This window comes from Mixophyes fleayi, chromosome 2, assembly GCF_038048845.1.
Source record: "Mixophyes fleayi isolate aMixFle1 chromosome 2, aMixFle1.hap1, whole genome shotgun sequence".
In the NCBI taxonomy this organism is placed as follows: domain Eukaryota; kingdom Metazoa; phylum Chordata; class Amphibia; order Anura; family Limnodynastidae; genus Mixophyes; species Mixophyes fleayi.
In genome coordinates, this window is record NC_134403.1 from 338,055,132 (window position 1) to 338,067,678 (window position 12,547).

Genomic DNA, 12,547 nt, shown 5'->3' on the forward strand with positions numbered 1-12,547 from the left:
ATCCTCCTTAGTACTGATCCTCTTGGAGGGTGATAGAATTAGCACTGTAATCATGTCAGATATTAGCTTTCAATGGTTTGTATACACTGTATATTAGCTGTATATTAGATTGGATGACATATGTCACAGCACATGCTTGTTATATGCACTGTGTAATAAAGATGCCGTACTTTTGGCTAGACGGTCCAGTGTGGCTCAGTGAATGCAGAATGCTGCATCCCAATCCCCACATTAATCCCTTATTCCATATTAAAAAGAAGGAGAGACTTAAGAAATAAAGGTGACGTTAGGTATTGGAAGTGAGAAGTAAGTCCCTGCCATACAGGGATATCAGGATTAGAATTTGGGCAAATCGGTTTCTTGACAATAAAATACATATGGTTAATGTCTTTTTTCTTCACGCACCTTACCAACCTTCGTAAATTATAAGTTTGACATAACTAAACCAAATAAACACACGGATATGTATAAGCTTTTTTTGAAAAAGGTCGCAGTTTTATTAATAATAACCAAATTAAATTAAAATCCACCTCGGGGTGGCGAGAGCAAAATGCAGTCAACTAACAACCAATCATTTAAACAAATATTGCAATGCCAAGATGGCATTCAAACTAACCAAGGAATAATTCCTTAACATTGGCCGGTGCTAAAACATACGTCAGCGTGACTGCTCCCTCCAGGACTTAACATGGGCGGCCACGCAAAGCACGCCAAGGGATCCTCCACTCAGAAGGATCAAGAGTGAGGTTACTTGAAAGGGGCAGTGATGTGCGGCCAAGTAGCATAACCACTGTTGTGACTAGTCGCTGACTGCACTGCTCTCCTACCGACTGCGCCTTCTCTGCAAATAAAAATTGTTAAACCAAAACAAAAACAATTAGCTGGGTGGGCGGGAAGGCATCCGAGAAAGTGCGGGAATAGAAGACCCAGCATTCCATGGAAAGTAATACTGAAGAGGCTATGCCACTCCCCATGGATCCTATTGCTGGATATCAGCAACATTTTAACCCTGAATCAGGGGCGGATCTAGAAAAATGCTGTACCCGGGGCGATTTAGGGGGGGGGGGGGGCGATTTAGGCCCCGCCCCTTTCTAACGTCTTAGGCTGCCGACGGCTGCACACTATGTGCAGGTCCGTCCAGCCGTGACAGGCAGGGACAGTGTGCTGCCCGGCTGCTCTGATTGTGTTTTAAACACAGTCAGAGCAGCCGGGCAGCACACTGTCCCTGCCTGTCACGGCTGGACGGACCTGCACATACTGTGCAGCCGTCGGCAGCAAGTGTCTGCTAGGGGGGGCGATCGTCCCGATCGCCCCCCCTGGACCCGCCACTGCCCTGAATGGGTAAGTGCCTGAAACTCCTAAGCCAATGCTTTTAAGTGCCCTCAGCTTAATGGCTTCGCTTAACATAATAATAGTTAATTCTCGTACTGAAACCTGGATTCCATTAAGACTTACTTAAAGAAAACAAATGGAACCTTACATGAAAAATGCCTTTTTAAAATGTTTTTAAAATGTGTCTAAAATTAGCGACATATTTTATGCGCAGGGCCTCATACCATGGTGAGAAATGTTAATTGGATGAGCACATTTGTGATTATATTCTTAATTTGTCATCTTCATTTATTTGTAATTTTTATTTTTTTCATTTTAAAAAAAAAAAAAAAATGATACTTGCTGCTACACTACAGCTAGGATATCATAAAAATAACCTAACAAAAACAATCATATCTAAGATAAAGCAGAAAGCAAGCTATGACAAGAACATGATTGGAAACCAAACTCGAGACAGAACATTTTGGTGACAATTAACATACATGTGACTCTTCATGGCCCTACAATGTCATTAGAGTATGTCAGTCGGAGTCTCAGTTTACAGGCCTCAGGGTTACTCCAGTTATTCAGAGATAATTTTATACTTATGCAAGGTATAAAATGAGAACAAAAATATGTAAGAATGTTGAGAACTCAGGCTGTTCCAGAATCAACATGCATAAAATATACTGCTGCTTTTCACATAAATATAAATGTATTCAGCAAGACGAAGTAAATATTCCTTTGCCTTTGTCCTCCAATAGTCCAATTACTCAATGTGGCTTATTTATTTATTAACAAGGCATGGGAGGAGCAACCATGAGCTGTAAATCACAACAACCAATCAAATTGTTTCATTAGCTGGGCTTCACTAAACTGCTAAAGGCTGATATCTGATTGGTTGCCATGGGTTACAGCACAATGAGGCTCATGTAGAATTGGACACAATTGCTCCCCATTCATACACAGAATGCATTTATGTGCATATGTTCAGTCGCACACATCCTAAGGTCCGTCCAGCTGTACATCACTAACATTTGCACCACGTGTACATCAGCAGTAACAGTATGTGTACTTATGCCCCACAAAAGCGTAGAGGAAAAAATTAAAATGTGGAATCTTCCTGCTGCACTCCAAATGGGCATGTCAATTAAGTAATGGGAATGGGCTGCATATAACATAGCACCGCACTAATGATTCGATCAGTCTGCAATCAGCCACTCAGAAGCAGCTAGCTCGTGACGCTGATCGTCCTCATCATCATTGCTTCTCGGTGCACTAGCTCTCCACTAAGCGCAGGAGATAGGTATATGCATCTGTCTATCTCAGTCGAAATTACTGCGCTCGGCCTACACCTCTGCCCCTGTTCCTTCCTCATTCAGTCTCCCCAGTCACATGGAGTCATCAATGTAAGATGCGTCATCCACAGGGGCAGGCTGGGCTGAGGGGCAGGGGGCATCTGCCCCCCCAGGCATGTCCCATAGTGGGCTAACTTGGGATGGGTCACCTGCATTTTTTTTACTTTAAAATGTTTCTAATACGCTGTTGATTCGAGTCTTGCCCCCCAGGGTAAAATTTGCCAGCCCTCCCCTGGTCATCCGTAAGTCTATATAAGTCAATCCCCCACATTTGATGGCATCATTTAGACCATACTTGCCAACTCTCCCAGAATGTCAGGGAGACTCCCTGAACTAGGGGTGATCTCCCTCACTCCCTGAAGAGTCTGGCATTCTCCCTGATGCTGAGCCAGTACAAGACGTGGTTGGCTTCACCCTCTGTGGCATGATGACATAGTTCAGAAACTGTATCCTATGTCCATGTATTGATGCCTATGGAGGTGGCCATTTTCATGGAGACCAAGATTTAATCAAAGACTGACAAGTAAGACAACATGACTTCAGTAATGGAGACAGAAATGTAAAAGACACTTCAGTCTCTAGAGATTCATTAGCTGCTTTTCTCTAACGCATAGTTGCCTACTCTCCCGGAATGTACGGGAGACTCCTGCATTTCTTGGAGACCTCCCGGGCTCCCAGTAGAGCAGGGCAAACTCCCGTTCTTGCCCCCGCAATAGATAAGTGGTGGGGGGTGTGGCTTAATGACACAAATATTGTCATTAATATAGCCCCACCCCCTGTTTTAATCGGCCAAAATTGTGACAATCGTTTAGGGGGTGGGGCCAAAATTATGTGATTCATCAAGCCCTGCCCCCGCGCACCCATCTCCCCCAAGATCTCCCTGACGCCAACGAGGAAAAGTTGTCAAGTATGGTCTAGACCAGGGTTAGGCAACCTGCGGCTCTCCAGATGTTGTGAAACTACAAATCCCCGCATGCCCTGCCACCTATCTGCTGGTTATCTACTGGCAAAGCATGCTGGGACTTTTAGTTTCACAACACCTGGAGAGCCGAAGGTTGCCTACCCCTGGTCTAGACAGATTCATTTATATAAACTTATGGATGAATTTACTATGTCCAACCGTCCAAAGATTTTCAGAATACACATCACTATGGTTACGCTGTACTGAATTTAAAGAATCACCTTCTTACTGCTCTCTCGTGGCGTTTGAATGAGGCTCTTAACTCGATTAAAATTCTCTAGATAGGAATTTTCAATGCTGACTTTGTTAAAGCTCATATACTGTTCTACTTATATTTGATTTATTTATTACCCAAAGCAGTCTTCCTTAACCCAACTCTTCCTTTCTTTCCCTTAACTTCTTTTCCCCAATTTTTATAGTCCATGTGTTTACTTACCATTGTCTTATTTGTATTCTTTGACTTCTTTGAACATTTGAGGATGAACTATGTTATACGTCCCAGATATTATAACTGTGAATTGTTTCATCTGTTACATTTTCTCCTCAATAAAAACAGATTATATAAAAAAAAAGCTGCATACGGATGCAAATGTATGTATTGGATTTTTTACGCATGCGCAGTAAGAAATTGTGCATTTTATGCAAATAAAACACGTACTCCCAACTCTACATGAGTTCCATTGAGTCTCAAGTAATAAAATGGGGCAAAAAAAATAATGTGTGTGCTTGCATTGCTAGTTCTCATCGTATAACATAATTCAGAGACAGAATTCTCCACACATACTGTATATATGACTGTATTTCTTCTTCTTTTACTGAACGTCTGACAATAAATTTGTGGGGTAAGCTGTTCATTAGGGACAATGGGCAACTATCCCTCAGCAGTGTGTAAAAGTGACCAATACAACCACTCCTCTGCAAATATATACATAACATGCAAAGGATTCTGGGAACTCCCAGCCAATAAAGATCTCTGGGAAGATGCTAGGCATCACTAAATACTTTGAATATAGCAACTTCACTGACAAATGAGCAGTACAGACCAATATATACATATTTATGGATAACTGCAAACAATGCCACAAAAGGCCATTTATTCGTACGTTTTAGTGCTTCCCCCCATTTCATAATTATTATGGTATACTTCTTCACAAATTAATTAAACAAATCAAATTAATTAGCTACTGGACTGGATTATGCCCAAGATGTCTACAAGACATTGCATGAATGGCTGGTGTGTTTGTGCTAGATCCTGGGTTATGCCAGAATATAGAGTTGTTTGCCAGTGAATGTCAAATTAAGAAGTGTGTTGTCATATCAGGATAATATAATGTCTAATGTGAGGTCAAGTTGTAGCAAGAGCAGAGCAAATGTTCATCTTTTCATCAAAGAATATAATATCCATTGATACACAGCTGGTAGGTAATGTGTAGCCTAGTTGTCCCAGGCTGAACACTGCTACAATTATGTTAGTTTGCGCACAGACTGGGTGGCAGTCATTGCAGGCTGAGCATGTTATATGCATCTGCCAGTAGAACTACAATTAAATGTGAGGGTAGAGGTCAAGTAGGGTTGTATGAAAAGAAACAGAAATTCGGATCTTTGTGATTTGTGTGAACTTCAGAAAAATAAATTGCTAGTTGCAGCGAAAATCATTGTTTTAAAATTCTATTTGCAAAACAAGATTCGATTCGCAGGATCCCAGCTCCAATTCCCCCCCCCCCCCATCGATAATGTCTGTAAATATCATTTATAAAGCGATCATTCTTGAAAACTGTGTTTTTAGAGAGAGTGCTCTAGGATGTTTCCTGCTGTAGTTTTCCTCTTAATACTTCCAGCAGAGATAGTCGTAGCTGGCTTGGTATTTTCCTGCAGGATTATTACAAACATTAAGTAACAGTGACTGAGAACTTGCATTTTTCACTTTATAATTGATAACTGGGGCAGGTTCAGTGCCAGAACGATCAACATGTACATCATCATTACCCTCATTACAATCAGCAAGGACATCAATGCTAAATGTACAGTTAACGTGGACATTTTTATTCTTGGAACTGCCAGCTGGTTTGTCAGGTCTTGCTTGTTTCTTCCTGAGAAGACTATTATACGTTTCCAGCCCAGAAATGCCGGCAGCTAGTACTCACTTAGTCCTGCTCACTTAGCTCCGCCTCCTGTCCCTGGACCAGAGGTGACAACATGCCGCCCCCTGCTCTATGAAGCGGAGGTACAGCAGTTCATCGTCACCAGGTCTCCAGTGGACCAGCAGGTGAGTAAAACATTATTTTTATACATTAATATATAACACATTTAAACAAGCTGCTTATTCCACTAATTGGCTTATTAATACACACCTACTCTCCTCTGAATGGTCAGAGGCAGGTATCTTGCAAATTTTACTTAACGCCATTCAGTGCCAAACCAGTCTCCTGATGATGTCCTCTTGTGACAAAACACATTAGCACGAGGCTTGGCACAAGTTTTATGTTTGGATACCTTACAGCATAGAGCAAGATGTGTGGAGAGACATCTGATACATATCAGGTACAAGTTTTTTATATGTATTAAAGAAGTGATGGTAATACAAATAAAATACAATAATACATATAATGTATGCACTATGACAGGTCTGGCCCAACCTGTGGTGTTGTCAAACTACAAGCAGGGGCAGACCTAGACTTGTTATGGGGGGAGGGGGGTGATTTAGCATAGCCACACCCCTACTTCTCTCTGATTGGTTGGCCCTGCCCTCCTTCCCTTTGATTGGGCCTCTTGGCCGCCGCAAATTAATAGTATGCAGATTGCTGCCAGGGGGGACAATTGCCCCGATCGCCCCCATCTGCATCCGCCAGTGACCACAAGTCCCAGCATGTTCTGCCAGCATATAGCCAGCTGGGAAGGGCGAAAAGGAAGCCCCAAAGACATGGGGCTTTGCAGCACAATAACAAATTCAATAAAAGGTGGTGACAGATTGACTAGTGATAGTGACAAGCGAAATATGTTGGGATGATAATGTATAGTCTGGTATTTGTACAGATGGATGACTAATGGCGATAATGTCCAGTGCAGAAAATAGTATTTATTTTCATGGTATTTCCTAAACACAGTCTATCTGCATGGCTACAAGGACATTATGAATGGACTAATTGTGAAATGATATAAATAACAATGTGATCTGGCAGCGGAAAATATTGCACAAGAGTTAATAATAATGGATTTGTACAATATCATATAATCACATACCTTCACTACTCTCTTCACCGAACCTATGCTGATCTTATCTGGCTTAGCTGTGGTTCCCGGAAGATCCCAGAGGTGGTATAACACAGCTTCCCCTTCTTCAAGGACATGTGCTTGACCTTCAAAATGTGGTTTTTCATACAGAATCCAGCTGTGATGGAGAAATGAATACTGTAATGGAAGGACACAGGCAGGGAAACAATCTGCGGAAGCACATTGACTTCAATTTCATATGTGTTACCTCATACTATATATATATATATATATATATATATATATAAAAATTAAAAGTATACAGAGAGAGAGAGACATAAACACACTGTAAACTAACATATGACTGTGCAAAAATTATTATTCACCCTGCATCATTACTGAAAAGGCACAGGTAGAGTGCAGTACATCTTATCGCCTGTAGTAGTGCTGTATACTGCTGACTAAGAAACATAACTACACAAAGGATTCTACCAGTTGATTCTATTGGTTGTATTGTTATTTTCCTTACACATGGGAACAGACGGTCTGTCTTTCTGTATATCTCTGTTTCTCTCCTCTCCTCTATTCCAAAGCTGTTATTTTTGTAAACACAGCCAACTTTGGAAATAAGCAATTTCCTCTTGAAAGCAAAGCCATAAATTCTGCAAAATACTTGCATGCAATAAACACATTCCAGGCAATATTAGAAAAAGATGAAGTGGTCACTCTAAAGACAAGCCATAAATACTAATGTTTAACACCCTTATTAAGTGCAGTAAAGAACATCTCAACGGGGAGAGCCAAATATTTCACAGGTGACAGCAGCTTATTGTGCTAGGTACTTTTGCATGGTAAAAGCGTATTTATCCGACATGCACAGTGCAGAATTTGTGTTTCAATTTCACTTTTTGGAAATCATTAGTTACCATAGCAACAATGGATGATCAAGCTGCTTACAATGCTTCTCCTTTTATTCTTATGGAATCTACATTAATATGAAGAATTCATGTTTAGTAAGCTTGTAAAAATGATCATGGATGTCAACGGGAGGATTAGGAGGCTAAGCAGAGATTCGAGGGTCACTATTGTGCTTTAGTAGCACAAAAATGTGGTAAAAACTGAGTAAACAGGTTGGATTATTTTATACAGAGGTGAGTTTGACACCATAGTTTCCCTACGCCAGTTTGATACGAGCCTCACATCACTTTTTTGTGTTATTAGGGAACTCTGTTCCTTCCACTATCTACCTCACAATCTATGGTATTCTGCTTGAGTACACTCCCCCCCCCCACATCATAACCACATCATAACACTGCCCCCCATCAGAACATTTATCTCCTGCTGCAGTGAACATTACAATGTCCTGATTGGCTACAGGTAGTTCAGGAGCAAACGCATAATTTGTAGAGGGGAGTTTCCACACCACGCCGCCAGTGGGCGCGACCAGCATGCATGGGGGCGTGGCTATAATTTTTGACAGTGCTTGGCTGTTCTCAAACTCTTCCTATCCCCATAATATACATGTGCCATGCTGCGTGCACTACTGATAGGTTTTCAAGCAGAGCTGTGTTAAGCGGGAGCAGGGTCCAGCCACCTCAATTATACAGTGTCCCAACCTTGGAGGGGGGTTTCCAGCCACTAGAACCCCCCCCCCCCCTCGGTTTGCCTATGTAGTTCTATACCCGCCCACTTCAAAACCCAGGACTTGCAGGACATGAGTACATTAAGGTGCTTACACCCTATCCAAACACACCTTAAAAACCTTTTTTTCATCTCTTAAAGAAAATAATCCAATTAATATATGAATTTTCTTTTCCAAAAATTACAAATGATTTGTAACGTATTTCATACAGAAGTTACAATTTCCTAGGTGTCACAGCTTCTATTAGATAAGGAACTATGTAGCCTCAGCTTTGCCTTAAGTTTTCGTTAGGTGTCTTTATGATGGCTTCTGTGACATGAATTGGTCGCCTTTTTAAAAAAACAAGATTGTCTCAGAATTTTTTAAATGTAGTTTTACAATGGTTTCCGTGGCATCATTGGGGTAATATTTATATAAGAGGGTTTAAAAAGATAAATGACTTTGATAATGGCTGTGATATCATAAGTTACCTGTCCTGTTATAAATGTTTTATTTCCCATGATCCTATAGCTCAGGATCCAGGGAAAACCTTCTGTGTTTTCATGAGGGATGGGAAGTAATAGGCAGACAATAAAATGGTGCTTATAGGTAGGGATTACAGCAGCTTTACAGTGTGATAAGTATATAACCTGATGTATTTTCCACTAAGGGTGAATGCAAGTCACAGCACTTATAATAAAATGTTACATTAATTTAGAAAAACTAAGTACATATTAGAAACTGTTCTAGCTATGAATTGTCTGGAAAATTGATTGATTGATGATGTTTAAAAAATATGTGTTTACGATTATTAAATAAAAAGACCATAAAATATAAAATATGTGTTTGATTTTATTTCTTACCATCCTCTGATGACACGAATATTTACTCCATTTGGAAACTTCCAGGATGTTGCATCAAGAACGTCACCTTTTAGTTCAATCTTGTTCTCCAGATCTATCATGTCCGAGAGGGTCACCTGTAAACAGTTAATAAAGCCATAGAGGTCACATGTGGGTACTTTCACCAACAGACACACATCTCATTGTCTTCTCCATATAACACCACAGTGGTGTCTGTAAAACATGAAATGAGGATTTGTCTAGACCAGGGGAGCACAACCTTTTCTGGTCTGAGCGTTGGGAGATAGTACTGGTTGGAAGGGACAGCAATAAAATGTAACTTGCTTTAACATGTAAAATACGTAGAATTTACAAGAGGAAAATTGGAACATTTTTACAGCTATGTCATAACTCTCAACATTGTTAAAAGTCCCCCTGGGGACATAAGTGTGTGGACTGACGAGTAACACATTTGGCATCCTTCATATCTGTAGTAACACCCCTACCTCTGTAATAGCACATTTGTCTCTCTTACCTTTGTAGTAACACATCCCCCCTCCATCACCTCTGTAGTAACACACAAACTCCTCACAGATAATGCCATGGTCAGGAATCGAACTCATGACCTCAGTGCTGTGAGGCAGAAGTGTTAACCATTAGGCCACTGTGCTGCCCTCTCCTCTATATTAGTAGCACAGGACAGAATGGCTGGGTGCTGTCTTGGGTGTCTTTATATCTGTCTCGTTATTTGTGCTTTATCTCATCATCATCATTTATTTATATAGCGCCACTAATTCCGCAGCGCTGTTCAAAGAACTCATTCACATCAGTCCCTGCCCCATTGGAGCTTATAGTCTAAATTCCCTAACATACACAGACACATACACACACAGAGAGAGAGAGAGAGACTCGGGTCAATTTTGATAAACTACTAGTATGTTTTTGGAGTGTGGGAGGAAACCAGAGCACCCGGAGGAAACCCACGCAAACACAGGGAGAACATACAAACTCCACACAGATAAGGCCATGGTCGGGAATCGAACTCATGACCCCAGTGCTGTGAGGCAGAAGTGCTAACCACTTAGGCACTGTGCCGCCCATATCTTTTACACAAATAGATTATGTGATACCCTCTCATTTGCATACTATAGTCAATGGAAGTTGGCAGGAAATTCATTAAGCACCACAAATCTCCTAATTTACTGAGAAGAAGAGTATAATTAAGAACTTCTCTCCTGCTGAAATGGTTAGTCTGCCTGCCCTGCAACATATGAGAGTGAGAGACTTGAAAGTACTCAAAAGGGCTACAAGCCATATCAGAAGGGTTGATTGCCCAAGAGCTCTTGAGAGATATCATCATCATCATTTATTTATTAGGCACCACAAAATTATGCGGCACCAGGAAAATAGTTATAATTCACACAAAATACAAGTCACACATAAAAATAGAACCAGTACATACAAGGTTGACGAAGGAGATGCAGACATGAAACAGAGGGTAGAGAGAGGTCTGCACATGAGACCTTACAGCGTAGATGGAAATAGTAACTGATAGAGCATGAAAAAGGTGTAGTAACCGGCGTGTTAGGATAACCTATGTGGAAGACGAGGGTTTTGAGAGAGAACTTGAAAGATTGACTGTTGGGGGACAGTCTGGTCAGCCGGGGTGGAAGCTCCGTAAGTGGGGAGCAGCAAGGGAAAATTGGTGCTGGGAATGAGAGGTGGTTATTAAAGAGACATGAGTCATCATATCCATTGATACACGGCTGGGAGGCAGAGAGGCAGGGAGAGTGATGAGGATGAGAGGTAGTGTATATCATGGCAAGTTCAGAGATTTATGAAGGAGAGGAGTTGTTGATGGCTTTGAAGGAGAGTGTGAGTAGCATGAATTGAGTTCTGGAGGCATTGGGGAGCCTGTGTAAGGATTAAGTGGTTTAGCAGATGTGGAGCTATGAGAGAGGGAGATAAGCCTGGCTGTAGCTTTTAGGACAGTTTGTAGAGGGGAAAGACGGGTAAGGGAAAGGCCAGATAGCAGGAGGTTGTAGTAGTCAAAGTGGGAGATTATGAGAAAATAGATAAGGGCTTTGGTTATGCCCTGCGTGAGAAAAGTGCATATTCTGGTTATGTAACGAAGGAGAAGACAAGACAGAGCAAGAAACTGGATGTGTAGACTGAAGCTGAGGGTAGCAGCAGGCTTTATAAAGTAGGAGAGTGTAATACTGTCAACTGTTAGGGACACTACAGGAGGGTTTGCGACTCTGGGAGGTGGAAATATAATGAGCTCTGTTTTGGACATGCTGAGAAGTGGGACATCCTGGTGGAGATGGCAGAGGGGCAGTAGGACACACAGGACAAATGAGACAGAGACAGGTTAGGGAAAAAGATGGAAATTTGTGTGTCATCTGTAGAGATGGTTTTAATATTGAAAAGCAAAAGAGGAATAAATATTGAAATGTAGAGGGCTGAGAACAGAACCTTGAAGGAACCCAACAGACAGAGAAGTAGCAGGGAGGATGTGTCAGTATTAAAAACAGTGAAGATGGAAGGAAAAGTGCATGTGGAGAGGAACAGGTGCAGATAAGTATTGAAGAGGTGTTATAGGTGCAGACAAGCATTGGGGAGGAAGGGGGAGGGAGTGGAGTAGTTGGGATGAAACGTGCCGAGAGGACAGCTTGAGGGGAAAGAGGAAGTGAGATACATCTCAGGATTCTACGAGGACAACGGAACCCTATAAAGACAGTTGGGATGATAATTACCATAACTGATGAGTGAATAAGAAATTAACTCTTGGTTAACACTAGACCCCTATTATTTTTTAGTTCCAATTATCTGTCTGAGGCTACACTAGCTTGGTGTATAAGTAGGCATGCATGTAAGATTATACCATATCCATCATTATTATTATGCATCAACTTTCTTGACATTGACTCAGAAACATTACAAAACCCTCATGCCTTCCTTCTATTGTGGAAAAGGGTAAATCAGTCTGGAATAAATTAGGATTATTTATTACCAGCCGGTGGCACGTTAGCGTCGTCCTTTGTAGTTTACTAATAAAATGTTAATTTGCCATGTTGGGTAAAGATCACAGAGGCGACTTCTTGAACTTTCAGATGAGCTTCGCTTGTTTTACAAACTAATTTGTTGATGAGGAGTATTTAACAGAACAAGTTAATTATGTTGGTGCTCTGTAATGAACTTGAGGCTCCCCTGACATTGAAAAGGGTCTATTAGTATTCAGTGT

The 12,547-nt window shown here is 41.3% G+C and overlaps 1 protein-coding gene across 1 annotated transcript in view; it reads right to left on the minus strand.

Moving 5' to 3' along the window:
- The window catches only part of CRYBG3 (crystallin beta-gamma domain containing 3), a 164,694-nt gene that overhangs the window by 57,530 nt on the left and 94,617 nt on the right, over nt 1–12,547 (minus strand). The window contains exons 6-7 of the mRNA XM_075197033.1: nt 9,325–9,440; nt 6,871–7,018 (exon numbers count right to left, since the gene is read on the minus strand). Of these exons, the coding sequence (XP_075053134.1) occupies nt 6,871–7,018; nt 9,325–9,440 (264 nt within the window). The remainder of the gene's footprint in view (nt 1–6,870; nt 7,019–9,324; nt 9,441–12,547) is intronic.